Source organism: Peromyscus maniculatus, chromosome 23 (assembly GCF_049852395.1).
Source record: "Peromyscus maniculatus bairdii isolate BWxNUB_F1_BW_parent chromosome 23, HU_Pman_BW_mat_3.1, whole genome shotgun sequence".
NCBI lineage: Eukaryota > Metazoa > Chordata > Mammalia > Rodentia > Cricetidae > Peromyscus > Peromyscus maniculatus.
This window is the reverse complement of record NC_134874.1, coordinates 16,129,784-16,155,465: the sequence shown is the minus strand read 5'-3', so window position 1 is coordinate 16,155,465 and position 25,682 is coordinate 16,129,784. Positions and strand designations below refer to the sequence as shown.

Sequence of the window (25,682 nt, the reverse complement as noted above, 5' to 3'; positions counted from 1 at the left end):
CTGGAATTACAGTCAGGTATAAGCCACTGTGTGGAACCAAACCCAGGTCCTCTGCAAGAACAGCAAGCGCTCTCAGATGCTGAGCCGTCTCTCCAGTCCACATAGTGTGGACTTTTATGCTGAGCCAGCTTGCCAGCTCCCCAGTGGCAATTTTTAAGTCTTGAGAGCAGTCTGCCCAGCAGACCCAAATCCAGACAGTCAGAAAAAGGGAACACTGACCCTTCAGACCAGCTCCAGGTAGTCTAGGACCCTGGCCCTCCCATTCTGTCCTCTCCCTCCTCCTGAGGTCTCTTCAGGGGGCTGAAAGTCGTCGGCTACAGCTCACAGCCCCGCGAGACTGCTTTGCACCATAAATGCCAGCCAGGGGAAAGCAGGCAGTCAGCATTTCTGCAGGGAGGGGGTGATGCTGCCCACTTGCAAGCGGCTGCCTGCTGACCCAGACGCTCAGCCTGCCGCTGTCTGGTTATCACGGGCCGGACAGTTCTCCTGATCCGGGGCTTTTCTAGCCTGTTTTTATTTCAATTCAGCAAAGCCTGAACATGAAGATGGGAAAGACAAGGCACCCCAGGAGCCAATGTCAGTGTTACATCCAGTTCTTGTAGGTTATTGAGACGGGGGTCTTGTGTTGTGACCCAGGCTGGCTTCAGACTCGCAGTCCTCCTGCCTCAGCCTCCCCGGTGCTAGGATGAGGGTGTGTGCCACCACACCAGGCTATCTGAGGGCTGTAAGGCACTATATCCCCTCTGCAACACTGACCCCCACCTCGAAGGGTGTGAGAAAGAAGACACAATCTCGGTGATCCCTTCTTTCTCTGGTTTGACACCCACCTCCACCGCCCCAGCGCTGGGAGGACAAGCATGTGAAAACATGTATTTCCACAGGGGACGGGTGGCTTCTCACACAGTTGTGTCCCCTCCCGTGGAGCATTGCCCAGCATGCCCTGCTCTCCAGGTCAAGCCTCAGCACTGCAAATGCACAGGCTCTTAGGTCTGCCTGAGCCTGGGTTCTGTACCGGAAAGGGAACTGGCCCGGCCCGATGGCCCGGGGGGCCTCTGGGTAGGCTCGGGGCCTGCAGAGCCTGCCCCTGGCTCTACTTGCTCCTGTCCCTCTTGTCCCTGCCTTTGGCCCTGTCCTCCCTGAACTCCCTCTCACGTTCCCAATCATTCTCAGGCCACACCCTGGCCAGCTCCCTCTCCGGCCAGCGCTTCTCCCGGCCCCTGTCATGGTCCCGCTCCCGGGGCCTGGGGTCCCAGTGTCTGTCCCGAGATCGAGAGCGCTCCCTCCTTGCTCTTTTGCCTTCTCTGTGCGGCTCGTTCTTGACAACCGGCAGGTTGATGGGTTTCCGGAAAGGCCGGTCCCGGCCCCCGAACCTCAGTTGTCCAGATTCCTTTTTCCCGCCCAGCCCCCCGCCCAGCCGCCGAGGGATCCAGCCGCGGAGGGTGCGCTCCAGCTCGTAGTCCACGAAGATCTCGTGCTGGTCGATGACCAGGCCGTCAGCGTCACGGTAGGCCTTCAGCAGGGCCCGCTCCTCCTTGTACTCGATGAAGGCGTAGCCCTTGGAGAAGCCGGTCACCAGGTCCCGCACCAGCCGCAGGCGCCGGATGTCACCATAGCGGGAGAAGACTTCCTGTAACTTCTCCTCTTTGGTTTGCAGGTTCAGTCGGGCCACAAACAGGGTAAGGAGTGGGTCCCCGGTAACGCCTTTGTTGGGTACGTAGCGGGCCAGCATGGCCCTCCACACAGCCCGGTCATGAGGGTCCTCATCTGTGCCATCAATGCTGCCAGCTTTGAGTGGGTCATATTCCTTGGCGATGGGCATCCAGTCACTCATGGTCTAGAACAGTCACAGCAAGCAGGCATGAAGCACCTAAGCTTCTCCAGCCCCACCACAGCTGTGGAAAGCTGTCGGTCACCCCGGTTTGTGAAGGGCGACTCTCACTATAGAAGGCCTCCTTTATAGCCCCAAGCTGGCCCTGAACCCCGCATCTTCCTGCCTCTCCCCCTGAGTGCTGGGATGAGAGGCACATGCCACCAACTCACGGCCCATGATGAGGGCAGAGGGCTCAGGACCAGGGACAGGGTGACCCATTCGTGCTGACCAGGAGAATAAGTGAGTCCCACTGGAGCTCACTCCTCCTGACACATGATAGTTAAGTCACACTCCAGAAAGCTGCTGACTGCCCACTAACCCTTCGGTCCCGATGCTGAAATCTGCTGGGAAACACTGAAGGCAGCTCCTTCCTACCAGCCTCTTTCCACGTCCCTAAAAATGATATTAATACCTGGCCATGATAATATGCACATGTAGTCCCAGCACTCAGGAGGCTGAGGCAGGAGGATTACCACAAGTTTGAGGCCAGTCTGGGCTACCTGTTTCAAAACAAAACAAAACAAAACAAAACAAAACAAAACAAAACAAAACAAAAACCCCAAAGAGCCAGAGGCTGGTGAGATGGCTCAGCAGTTAAGAGGCTGTTCTTGCAGAGGACCCAGGTCTGGTTCCCAGCACCCATATGGGTGGCTCACAACGGTCTGTAATTCCAGTTCCAGGAGATCTGAACCCCTCTTCTGAGGTCTGTGAATACCAGACATGCGTGTGGTGCACAGATATACACGCAGGCAAAATACCCATACACACAAAAATAAAGTTTAAGACAAAACAAAAATAAAAAATTGGGCAAGGTAGCACACACCTGTCATCTCAACACTTACGGAGTAGAGGCAAAAACACCAAGGTCATCCTGGGCTAGTTCAAAGCTGAACATCACACACACACACACACACACACACACACACACACACACACACACACACAGCCTTCTACTGAGTTATAAAAAGGAGGATAATGCCACCTCGTCACGGACAACAAAGCGGCGGCCCTGGTGTCCTTGTCAGTAAAAGGATGGCCCACAGCCAGACAGCAGGGCCACAAGGGGGGCTTCCCTGCACTCTGGCTCTAACCCTTTGCTCTTTTTCTCCCTGATGCGTGGAATTCCTCCAGGTGAAAACCAGAACAGACTGTCCTTATGACCACCTCTCCCTGCTCTGGAATTCTCTGGAGATTCCTTTGTATTGAGCCATCAGCTCTTGGGAGGAGAAGGAGCTCTCTCATTCCACTGTAGGGTAGCTATTCAAACACCGACTATGAAACCAAAAAAAAAAAAAAAAAGCAAGCCGGGGCGGTGGTGGCGCACGCCTTTAATCCCAGCACTCGGGAGGCAGAGCCAGGCGGATCTCTATGAGTTCGAGGCCAGCCTGGGCTACAGAGTGAGTTCCAGGAAAGGCTCCAAAACTGCACGGAGAAACCCTGTCCACACAGTCCAGGCTAGCTTTTACATTCCTATAGAGTCAGGGATCCTTAACTTCTGATCCTCCTTGCCTCTATCTTCATGGGCCAAGACATGAAGTTTAGTGGGAGCCAGAGCTGGAACCCAGGGCTAGACAACCACTCTACCAAATGAGCCACATCCCCAGCCCTTCACTCAGTTTTGGGGTGGCGTCTCTTATTTATGAGAAATATAGCACAAATAAACTTTCGGGGGTTTTTTTTATGTTGTTTTCTCAGACGGGGTCTCACTATGGAGTCCTGGTGTCCTGGAACTCTCGATATACACCAGGCTGGCCTCCAACTCCGAGAAACCGGCCTGCCCCTCTCTGCCTCTCAAATGCTGGAATTAAAGGCGGGTGTTTTGTTGTCTTGTTTCATTTTGTTTTGATTTTTTTTTTCTTTCGAGATTAGGTCTAAAGTAGACCCGGCTGGCAGGGCGTGGTGGCGCCAAGTCTGTAATCCCAGTACTTGAGAGACTGATCTGGGGTCAGGTCATCTAATGAGTTGGGATACATGAGCTCTCCATCTCTATAATAATAGTAATAATAATAATAATAATAATAATAATAATAATAATAATAAGAAGAAGAAGAAGAAGAAGAAGAAGCTGGGAGGTGGTGGTGCACGCCTTTAATCCCAGTACTCAGGAGGCAGAGGCAGGCAGATCTCTGTGAGTTCAAGGCCAGCCTGGTCTACAGAGCGAGATCCAGGACAGGCTCCAAAACTACACAGAGAAACCCTGTCTCGAAAATGGAAAGATAAACAAACAAACAAACAAATAAATAAATAGAGTGTCCTCACCGAAGGTAGGGAGATCTCAGGAATTTGAGAAACTAGCAAGTGCGAGCAAAAACAAAAAAAACAAACAAAAAAGGAGAACAGCCACGGGTCAGGAGCAACCCACCCCGGGCATGCGCGGTGGCGCCGAGGAAGCCGAGGCGGAAGTGCCGGTAGGAAGCGGGGTCCCCGGTCCCCGGGCCGGCCAGGCCGTGACGAGCCCCGGAGGGTGGCTCCCCGGTCCCTCACCCGGGCCCGGCCTCCCACCCAAGCCTCAGCCCCACTCCCTCCTCCCCGCCTCCGCCTCTGCCAGGCTTCAACATGGCGCCGGCCACGCGCGGACGTGGCGCCTTCCCGACCCCCGGGCCTGCGCGGCCGCCCCCTCTGCCTCCGCCTCTGCCTCGACCCGGTTCCCGCCGAGCTTCCACTCACCTCAGCAAGTCCCGGGTTCTTTCCGCGCCGAGACGGAGGCCGCTGGCAACGCCCGTTTGCCAGCCACCGAGGACTTCTCACGCCGACCTCCGCCGGAACTCGTTATTGGCAGCAGCAGATTCGCCACAGAGAGCTGCTTTTTGTTTTGTTTTGTTTTGCTTTCGGAGACAGGGACTCACTGTGTAGCTCTGTAGCCCAGGCTGGCCTCGAACTCAGAGAGATCCGCCTGCCTCTGCCTCCCAAGTGCTGGGATTAAAGGCGTGAGCACTTTGAATTACTTGAAAAAAAAATTTGATTATATACATTCAGCCATCGGAAGTGGATATTTTAAGGATAAGGAGACTTTGTTATTGTTTTTCATACCGAGAAAAACTTTTAAATTGTTCAGTTGATATACTACCGAATGCGCAGTTAGTTTTCTGAGACCAGTTTGTCTTGCGAATCTGGCCACACTGCCTTCTCTCCTAGAAAATGTTGGTGATCTTAATGTGAAGATTTTTTTCGTACATTTCCCACAGTTTTACCAAGCTCTAGACCTTAGAACTTCACTTTTCATATTGGGCGAAGTGGGCACGCCTGTAATCTCAGCACTTGAGAGCTTGAGGCAGGAGGATGGCCAGTTACAGTCCATACAGTGGAACCCGACTCAAAGACGAGGCTGGAAAGATGGTTCAGGCATCAAGAGCGCTGGCTGCTGTTAACAGAGGACCTGGGTTCGGTTCCCAGCACCGCATAGTCGCTGACCGCAGTCTGTAATTTCAGTCCCAGACGATCTCACGCCCTCTTCTGGTTCCCCAGGCACTGCAGGCGTGAGTTCTGCAAGCAACCAACCCAGACACATGAAATCAATTCATCACTGACTGTTAAAGGAAACAAACAAACAAAAAAAAAAAGAATAATTAAACGAAAAAAGGATCTTTCAACCTCCTTCCCTCCTTTTTTTTTTCTGGGCAATCCTCCTGCTTACGAGTCCTGGGAATCCAGGCCGACAATTCTGAGTGGTTGACCTGAGCATTTGTTTGATTGTTTTATGGAGACGGGGTTTTTGTGTATCCCTGCTTGTCCTGGAACTCGCTCTGTAGACCAGGCTGGCCTCGAACTCACAGAGATCCTCCTGCCTCTGCCTCCCGAGTGCTGGGATTAAAGACAGAGAGCCTGGTCTACAGACTGAGTTCCAGGACAGCCAGGGCTACAGAGAGAGACCCCGCCTTGGAAAAGAACAGAAAAAGAGACAAAAATTCGGCTACTGCTGATGCACACAGGCTCAAACAAGTGCTCCAGACACCACTCTCCTGCACACGGCACCTGATCCTTCCCCTAAGAGTTTAAAGATGGACTCCTCAGTCTAGGACAGCTCCAGGATACTGGCTGTTTTCCTGAATGAATGAACATGATGTCTAGAACCCAGGAGAGGTGGCTCAGAGGTTAAGAGCACTGGCTGCTCTTCCAGAGGTCCTGAGTTCAATTCCCAGCACCCACATGGTGGCTCACAACCACCTGTAATGAGATCTGGTGCCCTCTTCTGGCCTGCAGGGACACATGCAGGCAGGAAGCACTGTATACAGAATAAATAAATAAAATATTTAAAATAAAATAGAACCCAGAAAAGCCACCCTGAAGGAACCGCTCAGCCAAGAGCTGGTGTCACAGGGAGTCAGGGGACCAGGACGATTTGCTCACTGCTGGTGGAACATTCCTGTTTGTGGGTGTCAGCCCCCAACATTTGCAGTTCCGCTTTGAATCTGTGTGACCCCTCACCCACTTACTTGTGTGTTCTGTTTCCACTGTTTCCTTGTCGGACTTAACTCTCAAGGGAATCGTGGTTTTGAAGAAGAAGAAAAAAGCAAAGCTATCAAGTTTCTGAAGGACAGTCGAGTATGTGGGGAGAGGAAAGAGAGCAGGTTGAGTTGGGAAAGGAATGTACATCCAAGACTTGGTGTGGACTTCTCAAAAGGGAGGGTTGCCTTGAAATTACTTTGTTTTGTTTGTTTGTTCCATTTTATTTATTTGTTTCTGAGACAGGATCTTTCTGTATAGCCCTAGTCCCATATTTCTTGGAACCCACTGTATAGATGAGGCTGGCCTCGAACTCAGATCCACCTGCCTCTGCCTCCTGAGTGGTGGGATTAAAGGTGTGCACCATGATACCCAGCTGTGTTTTACAGACCTGCCATATGTGTGCTTGTTTTGTGGCGCTTGGATTGAACCCAGGACCTTGCACATGCTAGGTAGGTGCTCTGCTGTTAAACTACATGCCAAGCCCTGTTTTTTGTTTGTTTGTTTGTTTGTTTGTTTTGTTTTGTTTTGTTTGTTTGTTTTTTGGAATTTTTATTTTGGGAGAGGATCTCACTTGGTTGCCTGGGCTAGACTCGAACTCACGCTGTAGCCCAGAAAGGCTTTGAAGTTGGAAACCTCCTGTCTCAGGCCGTCAAGTGCCCGAGGCTCCAGTCTGGGCCACCACACCTTATAATGCAAACTTTGTTCATTATCTTGTGTCTACTGTTGGTCCTGTTTTTATTGCCTTGGTCCTAAATAATTGCATAGAGTTGAACAACTTCTTTTTTCTTGTATTTGGCAATGAAAATAGCTTATGATGAAAATAACCTTGGTCAGCCAGGAGGCGGTGGTGGTGCATATTTTTAATCCCAGCACTCAAGAGGCCAGGCAGGTGGATCTCTGAATTTGAGGCCAGTCTGGTCTATCAAGTCAGTTCAAGGACAGCCAGGGCTGCACAGAGAAACCCTGTCTCAAAAAAAAAAAAAAAACTTACAATAAATAACACTGGTTGAATACCTCATCTCTGTCACATGTGTCCTCAACAATCCACAGCAATCTTCTAAAACATCCTTATTCCCATTTTACAGCTGGGAAAACTGAGCCCCTAAGTCAGGAGTAATGTGAGCACAACACAGCCCACAAAGTGGCAAAGTCAGCGTTTGAACCCTTGCACTCCGCTCTCTGGATGGATGCACCATCAATATGGATTCCAAATTTTGGCCCTGCAACTCTCAAGAGGATGAGGCAGGAGGATTGCCAGCAGTTTGAGAACGGACTGGCTAAATAGTGAATTCCAGGCCAGCCAGAGGTTACAGAATGAGACTATCTAAATAAAAAGAAATACACACATGATTGAGTAGAAACAAACTCCTGTGTTACCCAGAGGGCTTCGTGACAAAAAACACCCCTGTGGCAGCCTTGGTGTTTCTGAATCAGTGAGGGGACAATTTGTGTTTCTCTTTTTCCCTTGCTCTTGGTGCCGGGGGAAGGAGCATCTGAGGCTTTGGGGCTGAGGACTGGACCTCGGGTGCTCTGTAGTGCTCCCACACCAGGCTACCTTCTCCTTCCCACACTTTGAATTTCTAAAAAGTGTCCAGGGGCTTGGGGAGATGGTTCAGTGGGTGAAAACACTTGAGTCCACGTAAAAGCCTGATGCTGGAGTGGTGTCCACCTCTGTAGTCCTAGTTCCCCTGTGGAGGGACAGGAGGCAGACAACAAACAGAATCTGAAAAGGCTTGCTGCCTAACTCACCTGACTTATGCCAGACAAAAAACAACAGCCCTGTCTTTTTTTTTTTTTTTTTAAAGATTTATTTATTTATCATGTATACAGCATGTATGACTGCAGGTCAGAAGAGGGCACCAGATCTCGTTACAGATGGTTGTGAGCCACCATGTGGTTGCTGGGAATTGAACTCAGGACCCCTGAAGAGCAGACAGTGCTCTTAACCTCTGAGCCATCTCTCCAGCCCTCACCCTGATTTCAAACCCTGAAGATGTATGAGTGTGTGTGTGTGTGTTTTTTTTTAATTCATCATTTTATTTTATGTGCTTTCGCATTTTGCCTGCGATGTATGTTATGTGCGCTATGTGCATGCCCTGGACTGGAGGAGTGAGGAAAAGGTATGAGATCATCATGAACTAGAGTTACACATGGTGTGGGTGCTGGGGACTCAATCCCTGTCTTCTAGAAGATGCTAAGCCAACTCCCCAGTCTCCCTGGCCACTGCTGTTCTGAGATACGGACTCACTATGGAGCCCTGGCTGGAAGGCGCCATGTTAAACCAAGCTGGCCTCTGTGCCTGCCTCTGTCTCCTGAGTGCTGGGGTTGGTTAAAGGTGTGTACCACTACATCAGCCAAACCTTTGGTTGTTATATCAAAAGTATCAATCCTCACCGGAACACATTTTGGTATTTTGCTCTTGTTTTTGTTTGGCTGGTTGGTTTTTGGTTTTGCAAGACAGGGTTTCTCTGTGTAGCCCTGGCTGTCCTGGAACCCACTCTGTAGACCAGGCTGGCCTTGAACTCAGAAAATCATCTGCCTCTGCCTCCAGAGTGCTGGGATTAAAGGTGTGAGCCAGCGCCACTTAAGTTCACTCTTGAGGAAGCACCCCTCAAAGCTTTAAAGGGAAAGAGGGGCGTACCTTTAAGGCAGGGTTGTGTTTAGAACTTCACAGATTGTTGCTATCTAATAATGCTCTCCCTCCCTCCCTCCCACCACGAGGCCCTTTCTTAGAACAAACGCCATTGAATGGAGCTGCGTGAGCTGAGTGTCAGCTCCTGATGCTGACCGCTGCCGCCTTTTCTTTTTAACAACAGGAAGCTCGTCTCCCTTTCCTGCCTGGGAACTCATCTATTCTGGACATTTCCTAGAAAGGAAGCCGTGTGGCTCTGGCTGTGCGCGCCCGCCGGCTTCTTCCCCTTTAGCAGCCGGTTTTTCAAGGTTCATTAACGGTGCAGGGGAGTTGGCGCCCCTTGCAGTTTCTCGCTCACAGGTAATTGAGATATAACTGGGTAACCAACAAGATGGCTAGCTGAGTGCTAGAGGCCCCGATGCCATGCTCCACCAACTGCTGCCCATGCCCAGCCCAAAGGCTGCCTGCTGTTTTTTGCTACACAATTGGAAAAACAAAAAAAAACCTGCAATAGAGACCTGGATTTCCCCTCCCCTGGCTTGCAAATTCGATAGCTGGAAAGCTCCAGTTTGCAAAGGGAAAAAGTTGTGAGCTTTTTTTTTTTTTTTTTAACCCTCTTTCCATGACCACCCTGGAAAGTCCGCCCCTGTCTCTATGGAAACCAGGCTTCTCACGCGCCCGTCACCAAGGGCGGAGCTTTGCGTGGCTCCTCCCCGCCGCGGGCTACCAGGCCCCAGGTCCTCTGGTGCCCCTTTCTCGCTGCTTTGCCTCCCACGGTTCCTTCTCCGTGTCCCTCACATCTGGCGCACAGCTGTGCGGCTGCGCGCGCTTTTCCGTGGTCCGGTGCTTCCCGCGACTCGGTGCCTTCTTCCCGGGGCCACCCGGACGGCGCACGGCGCACGGCGTGGGCTCGGCCCAGCGCTAAGTTTTCTTGACCCCAGAGCCAGTGGACGCCTAGGTGACAGCAGCCCCAGAGGTCGCCGGGATCGGGGGCACCATGGAGGAGCCCCCCGTGCGGGAGGAGGAGGACGGGGAGGAGGACGAAGGCGTCCTGGCCAAGAGCCCCCTAGAGCTGACCACCGACGACGTGTACGACATCTCCTACGTGGTGGGCCGCGAGCTGATGGCCCTGGGCAGCGACCCCCGGGTCACCCGGCTGCAGTTCAAGATCGTGCGTGTGATGGAGATGCTGGAGGCGCTGGTGAACGAGGGCAGCCTGGTGGCGGAGGAGCTGAGGATGGAGAGGGACAACCTCAGGCAGGAGGTGGAGGGGCTGCGCAGAGCCGGTGTGTCCGGAGACCAGGTGAGCGGCAACCCCAGCCTCAGGCTGCAAGTTTGCCCGCAGTGAACAGTCACGGAGTACCTACTAAGTGTCCGACCCTGCCTGCGGGGTCCCGTGTCAGTCGCCTACCGCTCCGGTTTTGAATTTACTTTCTTTCTTTATGTAAAAATGTTATTTTAACCTTTATTTATTTTTTTTAACGTGTCCGGGCGTTTTGCCTTCAAGTACTTCCGGGCTCCACTTGCGTGCAGTGCCAGAGAAGGCCAGAAGAGAGCGATGAATCTCCCACCATGGATTTATGGATGGTTGTGAGCCGCCATATGGATGCTGGGAATAGAACCTAGGTCCTCTGCAAGAGCAGCCTGTGCTCTTAACTGCTGGATTATCTCTCTAAATCCATTTTACTTTCTTTTTTAAAAAGGTTTTTTTTTTTTTTTTTTTTTTTTTTTTTTTTTTTTTTTTTTTTTTTGGAGACAGGGTTTTTTTGTGTGTAGTTTTGTGTCTTTCCTGGAACTCACTTGGTAGCCCAGGCTGGCCTTGAACTCACAGAGATCCGCCTGCCTCTGCCTCCCAGGTGCTGGGATTATAAGGCCTTCGCCACCGGCTCCCCACCCCGCCTCGGGCCACCTCTTTAGTCTTGCCCACTGCATCTTTGACTTTGGCCTCCAGCAGTGGGTTCAAATGTTAGCACACTTCAGAATGACTTTCTAAGAGTGATCTTGAAAAGAGACCTTTAGTACCTGACAAGCCAGTGGTGGCACGGGCCCTTAATCCCAGCTCTCGGGAGGCAGAGGCAGGCGGATCTCTGTGAGTTCCAGGCCAGCCTGGGCTACAGAGTGAGTTCCAGAACAGCCAGGGCTATACAGAGAAACCCTGTCTCAAACAACAACAAAAGTAAAAAAAAAATGATAAATAAACAATCAAAGAGACAGCACTGGGCTGGAGAGATGGCTCAGCGGTTAAGAGCACTGACTGCTTTTCCAGAGGTCCTGAGTTCAATTCCCAGCACCCACATGGTGGCTCACAACCATCTGTAATGAGATCTGGCGTCCTCTCCTGTATACATAATAAATAAATAAATCTTTAAAAGAGAGCACTAAAGCCTGGAATTGCTAGGTTCAGTGGGTCTGAACAGGGATCTTGAAGCTGTGTGTGTGGGGGGGTGTTGTCGTGTCTGTGGTTTAGGGTTGGAATACTGGGCAGTGGAGGGGCCTGAATGTGCTGAGAAAGCATTGTCCTGCTGAGTTACATAGTCCACTCCTTTCTTCATTCATTTTTGGTTCCGAGGTAAGGCCTCTCTCTCTCTCTCTCTTTCTTTCTTTCTTTTTTTTTTTTTTTATTGTAAGCAGGGTCTCAGTAAGTAGCCCTCGTTGGCTTGGAACTTTCCATGTAGATCAGAGTAGCCTCAAACTCCCAGAGGTCCTCCGCCCCAAGCATCCAGAGCGCAGAGATGACAAGCATGAGCCGCTATACCCAGCTTACACAAAAGTTCTAAGAAAAGACTTCCTGTAACTTCACACACACTCTCTCTCCTCCCCCTCCTCGATACATGGACATATATTACTTCCCTGGTCTATTTTTTTTTTCTTTTATTTCACTTACAGCTTTCTCGTTTTGTATTATTCAAGGCGGGGTCTCACACTGTAGCTCAGGCTGCCTTCGAACCCATGGTAATCTTCCTGCCTCAGTCTTTCCGAGTGTTGGAGTCAAAGGTGTGAACCACCACTGCCACTGGCATATCTCACCAGCTTCTAAGTCCCAGTGATGATTGTACCTGCAGAAAGACTGTTTCCACAGCCGTCCTGGGTGATGGCCAAGAGCCTCTGTCACAGCCTGGCCTTGGAGACTCAAGAAAAGTTTAACCACTTGTCCTGTCCGGGTTGCTCGGCCATCGCCAGGCCGTTTGGTGGGAATGGACTTCAGGCACAGGGAAATGAAGGAAGTTGCATTGGGGCCTGGGAACTGTAGTTTGCATGGGGCCCCGTGATTTCCCCCCTATGGGGCCGAGGGGACAAGTGTCACAGGCACCAGATGAGGTAGCATATTTTCTTCCTTAAATACAGTCTTCACACAGGGTGTGGGGAAGTGTGGGGGTGGGGAGCCGGATGTGGTGATATGTGCCTGTCATACTGGCTGGGGGAGGCTCAGGCATGATGATTGGGCGTTTGTGGCCAGCCTGGCTGGCTATATGGCAAGTCCCTGCCTCCAAAAATATAAAAGGAAGGAAAGAAATTAAAAAAAAAAAAAAATTCACTGACTACACAGTATATTAAAATATCCTGTTCTTTTTCAATTTTTTTTATGATTTTTAAATTATTTCAACTTTGGTCAAATACATGTAACATGAAACTCATTTACCACATCTTCACTTTTTTATTTTTTATTGTTTGGTTTTTCGAGATAGGGTTTCTCTGTGTGGTTTTGGTGCCTGTCCTGGATCTCGCTCTGTAGACCAGGCTGGCCCCGAACTCACAGAGATTCATTTGGCTCTGCCTCCCAAGTGCTGGGATTAAAGGCCTGGGCCACCACTGGCCTGGCTCACTTTATTTTTATTTTATTTATTTTTATAAAGATTTATTTATTTATTATGTATACAATGTTCTGCCTGGATGTATGCCTGCCCACCAGAAGAGGGCACCCGATCTTATTATTACAGATGGTTGCGAACCACCATGTGGGTGCTGTGTGGGTGCTGGGAATTGAACTCAGGACCTCTGGAAGAGCAGCCAGTGCTCTTAATCTCTGAGCCATCTCTCCAGCCCCAGCTTACTTTATTTTTTTGAGACAAAGTTTCACTGTGGCTAAATGGTGTAATATAGGTACATCTCATCATATCTAGCTTTTATTTTGAGATACAGCCTTCTTGTGTAGGCTTTGAAGGCCTCATACTCTGTGTAGCCCAGGCTGGCCTCTAACTCCTAATCCTTCTGCCAGAGTCTTCTGCCTGTTGTGATTATAGATAGATGCATTGTGCCCATTCTTTGTTTGCATGTTTTAAAATTTCAGTGACAGATTTTTGTTACAATAAACTGAATTTTGTTTTTTTATTAATAAATAAATAAAAAACAAAGTTTCACTGTGGCCTGAAACTCATCTCAAACTGACCTGAAACTCACAGAAATCTGCCTCTGCCTCTCTAGTGCTGGATTTGTTTACTTAAAAATGATTTTTTAGATGTATTATTGTGTGTGCCTAATAGATCCCCTGGAACCATGGTTGTGAGCCATCGTGTGGGTGCTGGGAACCTAACCTGAGTCTCTGCAAGAGGCATCTCTCTGATTGCCTACTTTTTATTTGTATTCTTTTTACTTTAATTTTTTTTGGTTTTTAAACCATGGAGGGTCTGGACTTCAGGGCCTGGCTCACACTGGACATGTGCTCCACCATGGAGTGGTTTCCCCAGCCTTCCTTTACCATGTTCAAGTGTATTGTTTGGTAGCACCAAGTTCATTCACATATTTTTTTTTTTCTACACTTCTTTATTTGTTTGAGGCCAGCCTGATCTACAAGGTGAGTTCCAGGACAGCCAGGGCTACACAGAGAAACCTTGTCTCAAAAACAAAACAACCCATTCCCTCCAAAGAAAACCTGGGGGTTTTGTTTGTTTTTTCCTTTTCTCTCTAGGTAGGCTAGTGGTATGCAGCACACTGCTCTCCTAATCCACACCCCCGCCATTTTTTTTTGTTTTGTTTTCTTTTTTGTTTTGTTTTGTTTTTTGAGGTAAGGTCAGCCCTGGCTGTCCTGGATCTCACTCTGTAGACCAGGCTGGCCTTGAACTCACAGAGATCTGCCTGGCTCTGCCTCCCAAGTGCTGGGATCAAAGGTGTGTGCCACCACCACATCTGCTCCTGTTTGTCTTTTATTCCCTGGATTCAGGATAGGTCAAACATAGCCCTAGTACCCTTCAGCCACCCAAGGGGTGAGTGACTCAGGAAGTCCTGAGTCAGCATTCTATTTAAAAAAAAAAAAAAAAAAAAAAGACGCCAGGCGGTGGTGACGCACGCCTTTAGTCCCAGCACTCGGGAGGCAGAGCCAGGTGGATCTCTCTGAGTTCGAGGCCAACCTGGGCTACCAAGTGAGTCCCAGGAAAGGCGCAAAGCTACACAAAGAAACCCTGTCTCGAAAAATCGAAAAACCAAAAAAAAAAAAAAAAAAAAAAAAAAAGACTATGAGGAATGTCTTTGTTGTTTAATGAACTTGGAAAAATTCCACCGTCCTGTTATCAGCGGGGAGAGTGCTGAACTGAGTGTCCACTGACGCACGACCGAGGACATCTGTGCACTGTGCTTGCAAGCTTTATCTTCACCAGAGGCGATGGAATTAGACAATGAGACTAGAAACACAGCCCCAGTGTGGCCGTGTCCCGTGGGAGTCATGTGGATCTTCGTATTACGTAATACACGTGTCTTGTGTCTATTTTGGTTCAATATATTTTCTTTTTTCTTTCTTTCTCTTCTTTCTTTCTTTCTTCCTTTCTTTTTTTTTTGTTTTTGTTTTTGTTTTTGTTTTTGTTTTTGTTTTTGTTTTTTCGAGACAGGGTTTCTCTGTGTAGCTTCGGAGCCTGTCCTGGTTCTTGCTCTGTAGCCCAGGCTGGCCTCGAACTCACAGAGATCCGCCTGCCTCAGCCTCTTCGATTAAAGACGTTCGCCACCACTGTCCGGCTTGGTTCAATATATTTTCATGGGTGTTTTGGGGGCTGGGGATAGAACCCCAGCTTCACACCTGTGAGGTGGGTGTTGATCTTTCAGGATCTCCTTTGGTAGTGCATTTATATTTATTCCATGAGTATGGGGGTTTTGCTTGTGTGTCTGTATGGGCACTGCATGTGTATGCCTCACACCTTCGGAGGACAGAAGCGGGTGTTGGGTCGTCTGGAACTGGGGTTATAAATGGTTGTGAGCAGCCATGGAGGTGCTGGGTACCGAATCTGGGTCCCTCTGCAGGAGCAGAGATTACCCTTCACCGGGGAGCCATCTCACCAGTCCCGGTCCGGTTTCCAGGGCTGCGTCTCAGCCATGCTCGTTATCTATCATTTTGATATACAAGCCCTTCTCAGTCTGAGCAGTAGTGGGAGCTTCCACCTGTCATGTTCTTCACCTCCGTTCCTTGTTCGTGTAACGTGTTCCTTGGTCATAGTCCTGGCACCCGCTGCTCCGAGGAACCCTGGGTCTCCTCTCCGGGAAGGGTACTGGACCAGCCCTGCGGGCAAGCCTGGGCTCAGCTCCCAGGGCACCTGGGAGCCACCGAGCCGACCTTTCCCTTGAGGGGTGGTAACTGACCCTGTTGTTGTTGTTGGCCTGTTGCCTTTCAGGTGAACCTGGGACCCGACAAGATGGTAGTGGATCTGACGGACCCCAACCGGCCCCGCTTCACCCTGCAGGAGCTGAGGGACGTGCTGCAAGAGCGCAACAAGCTCAAGTCGCAGCTGCTGCTCGTGCAGGAGGAACTTCAGTGCTACAGGAGGTGGGGGCTCCCGGCAGCGGCCGAGGGTGATCGGCGCGTTACACGCATTGCTCCTGTGGTCGCTCATCCGGTTTTCTGAACACCCCACTACGTGTGCCAGGGGCACAGCTGCACAGCACCGGATGGTGCCGGGCTCTTGGTAGCAGAAGGGTCCTTGACAGTTTAATAGGGAGCCATGACCAAGAGAAGTCCAGGCAGGCTGCCAGGTGGTGGTGGTGGTGACAGTGGCCCACGCCTTTGATCCCAGCACTCTGGGAGGCAGAGGCAGACGATCTCTGTGAGTTTGAGGCTAGCCTGGTCTACACAGAGAGTTCTAGGGCAACTCAGGGCTATACAGAGAAATCCTGTCTCCAAAAACAAACCCCCCAAAAATAAAACAAAATAAAAAAGAAGGAAGTCCAGGTTGTGTGTGGTGGCACATACCTGTACTCCCTGCACTCCAGATGTGGAGGAATGAGGAGTATAAATTCAGAGGCCAGCCTGTGCTACATGAGACCCTCTTTCTTTTTTTTTTTTAATTTTAAATTTTAAAATTTAAATTATTTTATATGCATTGGTATGAGGGTGTTGGATCCCCTGGAACTGGAGTTATAGACAGTTATAAGCCGCCATGTGGATGCTGGGAATTGAACCACGGTCTTCTAGAAGAGCAGCCAGTGCTCTAAACCGATGAGCCATCTCTCCAGCCCCATGATCCTCTTTCTTTCTTTCTTTCTTTCTTTCTTTCCCTCTTTTTTTTTTTTTTTTTTTTTCTTTTTTGGTGTTTTGAGACAGGGTTTCTCTGTCTAGCTTTGCGCCTTTCCTGGATCTCGCTCTGTAGACCAGGTTGGCCTCGAACTCACAAAGATCCGCCTGCCTCTGCTGGGATTAAAGGTGTGCGCCACCACCACCCGGCAACCCTCTTTCTAGGAAGAAAAATAAAAGAAGTCCATCCGTGTGTGGTCAGGCATATCTGTAATCCCAGAAAGTCTGCAGGATCATGAGTTCCAGGCAGCCTGGGCTATAGAGTGAGACCCTGATTCAAAACAACAGTGGTCAGGCTTGGTAGAACGCCCCAGTAATACCAACACTCAAGGGGTGGAGACAGGCAGATCTCTATATGTTAAAGGCCATCCTAATCTGCATGTGAGACCTGGTCTCAAAGCACAACAGCAACAAATACCTTATTTTATTTATTTTGGCGTCAGGGATGGAATCCGAGGCCTGCTGTTGTACCGCTGAACTAAACCCCAGAGAAAGAGATCCGCAGTACAACTATTTATTCACCCCACCTCTGCTCTCCCATTTCCCCAGTGGCCTGCTTCCACCCAGAGAAGCTCCAGGAGGAAGAAGAGAGAAGGATGCTGTGGTTACCATGGGCAACAGTGAGAAGGAAGAGAGGACCATCATGAAGAAGCTGTGAGTCACCTGGATACCCCCGTTACCACTAGATCATGACCATGAGATGCTGTGGGTTGAGAGGAGGCTGGCCAGCCCTGGGGTGGGAGGTTCTCTTCTCCCGGGTGTGGCTGCCAGTAGGAAAGTTTCATGCCACTTAGTTATAACTGTAACCAATGCTAGGAAGAAGTCTGAGCATGGGACACATCCTGGCAAGGTGTGGAGCAGTCTGCCTCTCCCTGACCCAAGTACTTTGAACCATAATGTTATTAATATCATAACAGTTATTCATAGGGTCACTTTCTTTTCTTTTCTTTTCTTTCTTTCTTTCTTTTTTTTTTTTTTTTTTTTTGGTTTTTCGAGACAGGGTTTCTCTGTGTAGCTTTGCGCCTTTCCTGGAGCTCACTTGGTAGCCCAGGCTGGCCTCGAACTCACAGAGATCCACCTGGCTCTGCCTCCCGAGTGCTGGGATTAAAGGCGTGCGCCACCAACGCCCGGCTTCTTTCTTTCTTTCTTTCTTTCTTTCTTTCTTTCTTTCTTTCTTTCTTTCTTTCTTTCTTTCTTTCTTCCTTCCTTCCTTCCTTCCTTCCTTCCTTCCTTCCTTCCTTCCTTTTTTTTTTTTTTGGTTTTTCCAGACAGGGTTTCTCTGTGTAGCTTTGCACCTTTCCTGGATCTCACTCTGTATACCAGGCTGGCCTCGAACTCACAGAGATCCACCTGGCTCTGCCTCCAGAGTGCTGGGATTAAAGGTATGCGCCACCACTGCCCGGCATAGGGTCACTCTCTAAGGTTTCACCTAGCCATGGACAACCAGGATCCAAAAAAATTTTTATTTTTCTGTTTTTTTGATACACGGTGTCTCTATGTAGCTTGGGAGCCTGTCCTGGAATTGCTCAGGCTGGCCTTGAACTCACAGAGATCCTCCTGCCTCCGCCTCCCAGAGTGCTGGGATTAAAGGCGTGTGCCACCAACGCCCGGCAGGATCCAAAAATATTTAATGGAATATTCCAGAAATAGTTTTCAGCAGGGTATGGTGGTGTATACCTTTAGTCTCAGTACTCAGGAGACAGAGGCAGGCAGGTCTCTGTGAGTTTGAAGCCAGCCTGGTCTACAGAGTGAGTTCCAGGACAGTTCAGTTATACAGAGAAACCCTGTCTAAAAAAGAAAGAAAGAAAGAAACAGAAAAAGAAAAGAAAAAAGAAAAAAGAAAGTGAGTTTCCAAGTTTCCAACTGCACGCTGTTGTAAGCAGTGTGATGAAATATCTCGCCTCCCACCACGTCCAGTCTGGGATATGAATCATCTGGTTGTCTTTTTCAAGCTGTCGACACCCTCTGCCTGGTCACTGTGTAGCCATCTTGGTCATAGGTCCAGGGGCGGCCGTATGGCAGGGTCTATGTTCTAGTGAACCTCCTGTTAGTAGTGGCTTCGAGGCCGGAGAGTCTTGGTATGCCAAAGAGAGTCTATCTATAAGGGATTTTTCCTAAAAAGAGGAAGGCCGGGGCTGGAGAGGTGGCTGGCAGTTAAGAGACTTACTGCCCTTCTGATATAACAAGGTGCCTTAGGGTTTCTGTGGCTGGGATGAAAGATTGTGAACAAAAGCAATTTGGGGAAGAAAGGGTTTATTTTACTCCTGTTCCCATATAACCGTCCATCCACAGCCATTAGGGAAGTGTTGTGTGAGGCGACTTTTCCTGGGGAGAGGAGACACATGGCTACTCACTCCAGATCGGGCTCCCATGACGGATCAAAGTACAGACACCCACCAAAGTCCAGCTTGGTGAACCATGAGTTTTAATGGGGTCACTTACAGGAGCAGAAATGACTTAGGAACAGCTGCATCGTCAAAGCCCACTCCAGGATGAGTGACAGCTCACCAAGCTGGGACCCTGGAGCCCCTGCAGGGAGCACAACACGTTGGACAGTGTCCTTTCCAGGTGCCTCCGCTGGTCTAAACCGGCTTCCACACAGCTCAGCTGGTCTGCTCTCCAAGTCCCCTTTGCAGCTCTGTTCATTAATCTCAGAGGGACTCTCAGTTTTTATTGTTTACTCTGGTAGGGAGGGACCTAGTGACTCTGGTCAGTTTCAGGGACTTCCTGAATCTCTTCGAGTTGTTTGCCTTTCTGCTTTAGGAGCTTCCCTGCGGGATGGAACCTGGAGGCAGGAGCTGAGGCAGAGGCCATGTAGGGTGCTGCTCGCTGGGACCACCAGCCCCGGGATGGTACCACCTACAGTGGCTCGACCCTCCCCCATCAGTCACAAATTAAGAAAAACGCCCTACAGGCTGGCCTTATGGAGCCAATTTCTCAATAGAAGTTCCTTCCTCTCAGATGAACCTAGCTTGGGTGAAGTTGACATAAAACTTAGTCACCCCACAGGCAGTATGTTTAACCAGAAGATTCCCTGAGTTGCACACAGTCCCAAGCCCCGTGTGTACTTACTATATAGTAATAGAAATTCTGATTCAAGCAGCAGAATCCTTCACCTTTCAAACGTTGATACCTATTTCTTCCTCTTGTCTAATGGCAGTGGCTAGTATCCCAGGCTCTGCCTCCTGAGATTATGACCCCATGTATAGATTCCCTGAAGCCTAGGTTTCCTAACGTGTAAAATGAGGATAAGAGAACCTACCTCTCCTTCCATCATAGGGAAGTAAGTGATCACACACTTTTTATTTTATTTTATTTATTATGTATACAGTGTTAAGCCTGCATTTATGCTTGCAGGCCAGAAGAGGGCGCCAGATCTCATTACAGATGGTTGTGAGCCACCATGTGGTTGCTGGGAATTGAACTCAGGACCTCTGGAAGAACAGTCAGTGCTCTTAACTGCTGATCCATCTCTCCAGTACCCCCCTCCCCCTTTTCTGATACTGATTTTTATATACATACCTAAAATAAGCGCCCCACACCCACACCTCCTTTTTTGGTTTGAGACAGGGTTTCTCCTCTGTGTAACAGCCTTGGCTGTCCAGAAACTCGATTTGTAGACCAGGCTGGTCTCAAACTTACAGAGACACGCCTGCCTCTGCCTCCTGCGTGCTGGGAATAAAGGTGTACATCACCACTGCCTGGCTGCCCCTTTTCTTTTTTAAAGGTTTACTTATCTTTATTTTATGTGTGTCGGTGTTTTGGCTGCCTGCCTGCCTAATGTGCAGGGTGTGTGCAGTGGCCTCAGAGGCCAGCAGAGTACATCCGATTCCCTGGAACTAGAGTCCTCTGTAAGAACAGCAAGTGCTCGCTCTTAACCACTGAGCCATTTCTCCAGCCCCTTTTTAATTTTTGAAGGATTATGTCTATGTGCATATGTCCGTATGTGAGTTTGCTCTCTTAGAGTTAGGCCATCTGTCTAGACCCTGGCTTTCCTTTCTTTCTTTCTTTCTTTCTTTCTTTCTTTCTTTCTTTCTTTCTTTCTTTCTTTCTTTCTTTCTTTCTTTCTTTCTTTCTTTTCGAGACAGGGTTTCTCTGTGTAGCTTTGCACAGTTAGGCCATCTGTCTAGACCCTGGCTTTCCTTTCTTTCTTTCTTTCTTTCTTTCTTTCTTTCTTTCTTTCTTTCTTTCTTTCTTTCTTTCTTTCTTTCTTTTCGAGACAGGGTTTCTCTGTGTAGCTTTGCACAGTTAGGCCATCTGTCTAGACCCTGGCTTTCCCTTTCTTTCTTTCTTTCTTTCTTTCTTTCTTTCTTTCTTTCTTTCTTTCTTTCTTTCTTTCTTTCTTTCTTTCTTTCTTTCTTTCTTTCTTTCTTTCTTTCTTTCTTTCTTTCTATTTTCGAGACAGGGTTTCTCTGTGTAGCTTTGCACCTTTCCTGGAACTCACTTGGTAGCCCAGGCTGGCCTCGAACTCACAGAGATCCACCTGCCTCTGCCTCCCGAGTGCTGGGATTAAAGGCGTGCACCACCACCACCACCACCACCTGGCTCATTTTTACATTTTTTTTTTTTTTTTTTTTAAAGATTTTTTTTTTTTATTTATCATGTACACAGTGTTCTGTCTGCATGTATCCCTGCAGGCCAGAAGAGGGCGCCAGATCTCATTACAGATGGTTGTGAGCCACCATGTGGGTGCTGGGAATTGAACTCAGGACCTCTGGAAGAACAGCCAGCGCTCTTAACCGCTGAGCCATCCCTCCAGCCCCCATTTTTACATTTTTAAAATGATTTATTTATGCTTATTTTATGTGCACTGGTGTTTTGCCTGTATGTATGTCTGTATGAGGGTATTGGATCCCATTAAACTGGAGTTACAGGCATTTCTGAGATGCCATGTAGGTGCTGGGAATTGAACCCGGGTCCTCTGGAGCAGCCAGTGCATACACACAGAAACATACACTCCTACCGGGCAGTGGTGGCGCACGCCTTTAATCCCAGCACTCTGGAGGCAGGGGCAGGTGGATCTCTGTGAGTTCAAGGCCAGCCTGGTCTACAGAGCGAGATCCAGGACAGGCACCAAAACTACACAGAGAAACCCTGTCTCAAAAAACAAAACAAAATACATAAGTAGAACCTGCCTCCACCATTACATGTTACTTGTATGTGTATCATCTCATGGTTGACCAGTGGCATTGAAAAGCCGATTTGGGGGTTCTTCCCTGGGGAAGATTTTTGTTTGTGTACCTAGCATTCCTTAGTTTGTTTATTTATTTATTTTGGAGGCAGGGTATTTCTATGTAGCCCTGGCTGCCCTGGAACTTGCTATATAGACCAGGGCTGGTTTTGAGCTGAGATTCCCTTCTCTCCCACTCACCTTTATCCTAGAGTTTAATCATATCCTCTACCACTGAACTGTATTCCCAGGCCTCTTTTTATTTTTGCATTTTAAAAGATTTTTTTTTTTTTCTTCGAGACAGGGTTTCTCTGCGTAGCTTTGTGCCTTTCCTGGAGCTCACTTGGTAGCCCAGGCTGGCCTTGAACTCACAGAGATCCACCTGCCTCTGCCTCCCGAGTGCTGGGATTAAAGGCGTGCACCACCACCACCGGGCCTGAAAGATTTTTTTTGAGACAGAATCTCACTAAAAGTTGCCCAGGCTGGCCTTGAACTACTGATCCTCCTTCTTGCACAATCGGCAAGTGCTGAGATTACAGCCGTGTGTCATGACCACTACAGCCAGCTCGAGGTCCCGTTCTTCATGCACGGGGAGCAAAATGGGGCTCTTAAGTAACATGACCATATTCACAGTGCGCTCTGCTGTCTGCCTTCTGGGGAAGCTGCGGGTATTTCTCCCTTCTCTGTGTATCTTGGTCTAAATGGAGCCTCAAGAAGGCAGAACCCACTGGTTTCTTTCAGCTTCTCCTTTGGGAATTCTTCAAGCCTATTCACTGTCATGTAGGCCAAATAAGGCAAAAGGAAAATGTCTGTGGCCAGGAGGCTGCAGATTCACAGCAGATAAGCTCACTAAATTCGAGGAAGGAAGGGGGGTGGGGACGGGGACAGGTGACGTTTTGAAAGTCTGTCAGGCTAAGGATTTTTATCTTTGTCTTGAGAATAATCAGGAGCCAGGGAAGGGTTCTGTGCCCCGTGTGAGTGGACAGGGCCAGCAGAGAGGGGTGTGCACTCACCTGTGTGGCTTGGGTGGTCATCAGTCGTTTGTCTTTTTGAGACAGGGTTTGTCTGTGGAGCCCTGACTGTCCTCAACTCACTCTGTAGCCCAGGCTGGCCTCGAACTCACAGAGATCCGCCTGCCTCTGCCTCCCGAGGGCTGGGATTAAAGGTGTGCGCCCCCACCACCACCACCCTGCATGGGTGGCTATCAGTCTTAACAGCTCTTAAGTGATCTTCTTTGCAAAGAATTGTCTTAAAATTATAGGTGATAGTGAAAAGCCATTTACCCTAAAGTAATTTATCTTTACCATAAAACCCCTAAAAAATGGAAAGCAGAGGCCACTCTCTAGCTGGAGTCAGGAAGCCAGCTGCTCACTTTACCCACTTTGACCTGTTCTTCAATCTCCCGGGACCTCACATGGCTCATCTGTAAAACGGGAGTATTAATCAGGTTGACTGTGGAACTGATGTAACTGTGAACTAAGCCCAAGATGGAAACATCTAGAACAATGCTGTCTCATTAGAAGGCCCAAACAAAAGGTTTTGGTTTTGTTTCTGTTTTTTAACTTTATTTTGGTTTTTCGAAACCGAGTTTCCCTGTGTTATAGCTCCGGCTGTCCTGGAATTCAATTTGTAGACCAGGCTGGCCTCAACTTCACAGAGATCTGCCTCCCAAGTGCTGGGACTCGAGGCGTGGGCCGCCACCACCACGACCCGGCACAGATTTACTTTTAATTACATGTATGGATTTGGTTGTTTCCTGGTGCTCCTGCCACAGCAGATGTGTGGCAGGTCAGACAGTCAATTCTTTTCTTCCACCACGTGGGTCCCAGGGATCAAGCTCAGGTTGTTACGGTAGGCTTGGGGCAAGCGCCTCTGCCCACTGTAACATCGCACAGGCCTCCGAATGGATTGAGCCCACGGCCTGTGAGCGTGGTTTTCACCTTGCTCTCTCTTCCTTTTTCCCTCTACCCAGGTTCTCTTTCCGGTCAGGGAAGCATACCTAGAGTGAAGGCCATGGCTACGGTGACCCTCTGACTCAGAAGACAATTGCCAGGATGTCCTCTGGAACTATCATTCTGTGCCATGTTTCTGCTCTGGGCTTGCTCCCTGGTTCCCCCCCCAGAGTAGTCAAAAGATGTTCTCACGACTCATCTGCTCCCTAGGGACAGACCTGGACAGCCACCACGCTTTGGCCATGACAGGTGAGGCAACTCCAAGAACTCCGGAGAGCAAAGGGACAGACAACATGGCCACATCCTGCCTCCACACATGGAGAGGCCTCTGGCCTATACAGCCTGGTCCAGCCTCAGTGATAATCTGGTCATTGACATGTGGCAGAGAGAGAGAGATGATAAAGTGGGAAAATATGGACTTGACTTCACTGATATTTGGTGAATGCTGTTTTTTCTCATACAACTTTATAGAACTTTTGTATTAAAATAAAATGACCTTTATACTTTCTACTACTGTCTCAGAGTGGTCTATTTAAGATGAGGCATATGCCTAAGGGCATACAGCTCATGTGTATTTCATGGAACCCAAGTGAGGGGTCAGCCAGGGAGGCGAAGTCTCTACAGACTGAAGGAAATACCAAAACTCTGACTCAAAGGGGACTCAAGGTTTCTGTGCTCAGAAGTGTGCAAAAGTACTTCTGGTTTTATTACTAAAGCAAGCAAAACATTAGGTGTCAGATCCCTTGGAACTGGAGTTACAGGCAGCTGTGAGCTGTCGTGTGGGTGCTGGGGATTGAACCCGGGTGCTCAGGCAGAGCAGTCGTCCGTGGTTCTGGACGTCTACCTTTTTGAGATGGGGTCTTTCCCCCTTTCTATTTTGCCGTGTACTCCAGGATTGCTGGCTTGAAGCTTCTGGGGAATTCTTCAGTCTCTGCCTCCATCTCCCTATCAGAGTACTGCCTTATGTAGCCCTGGCTGGCTTGGAGCTCACAAGATCCATCTGCCTCTGCCTCCGGAGCACTGGGATCAAAGGCGTGTGCTGATCTACCCAGCTTTCGGTGTGGGTCTCAGAGACTGAACCTGAGTCATCAGACCTGCTGCAGCTACTGCTGTAGAGCCCTAGCTGACCTGGAACTATGTAGAGCAGGCTGGACTTGAACTCATTGAAACCCCGAGTGCTTTTACAGAGAGCCATCTACATCCAGCTTAAAATATCATAGCATTCACTAGCTATCAGCTTCCAACACTTGGAAAGTCTGGAACTATTTTTACTTTGAAGGGTATCTGCACTGATTATCATGTGCTAAGCACTAGTCCAAGAGATCTTTGAGTATCAATGCATCAAATCAGCCCTTATTACTACTACTACTACTGCATCAGTGTTGGGCAGGAAGAAACTGACATGCGACCACTAGGTCACAGAATCCCCTACAAGGGATGATGTGACAATGCCCAACGGATGAGTCTTGGGAACACCCTTTGAGGGCAATGGGCAGGCTGTTCCTATTGGACAGACACGACCTCTAAACCATCTAGTCCCAACAGGCCACAAATACTGAAATAACAAAGTCGGTCCTCATGACATGTGACTCGGATTGATGCAGCTCTCAGAGGTACCAGGTGATGCTAAAAAATCTAAAGAGTTAAATCTACAGCCAGGAACGGTGGCGGACACCTTTAATCCTAGTATCCTTGGAGGCAGAAGCAGGTAGATCTTGAGTTCCAGATGGCCAGGAATATTACACAGAGGAACCCTGTCTGGGCAAACAAAGTCAAATCTACCAAATTTGAAATGACAGTGGAGTCGGCCGGTGTGGAGATGCACACCTGAGATCCCAGCACTAGGGAGATGGAGACATAAATAGCAGCTCAAGGTCATACCTGGCTACACAGCAGCTCCAGGGCAGCCTGGGACACGTCTCAAAACAAGACAATCATATTAGCTACCATTCAGGACATTTGCGACATGCTCGTCATTACTCAGAGGCTCCATATGCATCCCTTAACGTTCCCAAGAGCCCTCTGGACCACCCCCTTTATATAGGTCAAATATATCAGGAATATATATCAGGAACCAAATTCTAAAAAGGCTGCATGAATTCTGGTTCCTTCTGACAGACCTC

At 49.1% G+C, this 25,682-nt stretch overlaps 2 protein-coding genes across 3 annotated transcripts; one reads left to right on the top strand and one right to left on the bottom strand.

The window, feature by feature from the left end:
- Window positions 1-490: 490 nt before the first annotated feature.
- Window positions 491-4,678, bottom strand: Snrnp35 (small nuclear ribonucleoprotein U11/U12 subunit 35). 2 transcript variants are annotated; one of them, XM_006970689.4, is made up of 2 exons: window positions 4,538-4,678; window positions 491-1,834 (listed from the first exon to the last, which is right to left on the bottom strand). In XM_006970689.4, the coding sequence occupies exon 2, from the start codon at window positions 1,829-1,831 to the stop codon at window positions 1,091-1,093; it is 741 nt and encodes a 246-aa protein (XP_006970751.1). In that variant the 5' UTR covers window positions 1,832-1,834; window positions 4,538-4,678; the 3' UTR covers window positions 491-1,090. The 2 variants fall into 2 exon arrangements, with proteins under 2 accessions (XP_006970751.1, XP_006970752.1); XM_006970690.4 differs by lacking the exon at window positions 4,538-4,678 and adding an exon at window positions 4,130-4,351.
- Window positions 4,679-9,649: 4,971 nt separating this feature from the next.
- Window positions 9,650-24,067, top strand: Rilpl2 (Rab interacting lysosomal protein like 2). Its single transcript, XM_006970691.4, has 4 exons — window positions 9,650-10,251; window positions 15,542-15,693; window positions 16,987-17,091; window positions 23,580-24,067. Exons 1-4 carry the CDS (start codon window positions 9,946-9,948, stop codon window positions 23,608-23,610), a joined length of 594 nt encoding a protein of 197 aa, XP_006970753.2. The 5' UTR covers window positions 9,650-9,945; the 3' UTR covers window positions 23,611-24,067.
- Window positions 24,068-25,682: the final 1,615 nt, after the last annotated feature.

Bases quoted from the DNA above. Each gene is read 5' to 3' on its own strand.
- Snrnp35 (XM_006970689.4), bottom strand. From the start codon at position 1,831: ATGAGTGACTGGATGCCCATCGCCAAGGAATATGACCCACTCAAAGCT.
- Rilpl2 (XM_006970691.4), top strand. From the start codon at position 9,946: ATGGAGGAGCCCCCCGTGCGGGAGGAGGAGGACGGGGAGGAGGACGAA. The intron at 15,694-16,986 runs GTGGGGGCTCCC...CCATTTCCCCAG, and splicing joins GAACTTCAGTGCTACAGGAG to TGGCCTGCTTCCACCCAGAG. The intron at 17,092-23,579 runs GTGAGTCACCTG...CCCTCTACCCAG, and splicing joins AGGACCATCATGAAGAAGCT to GTTCTCTTTCCGGTCAGGGA.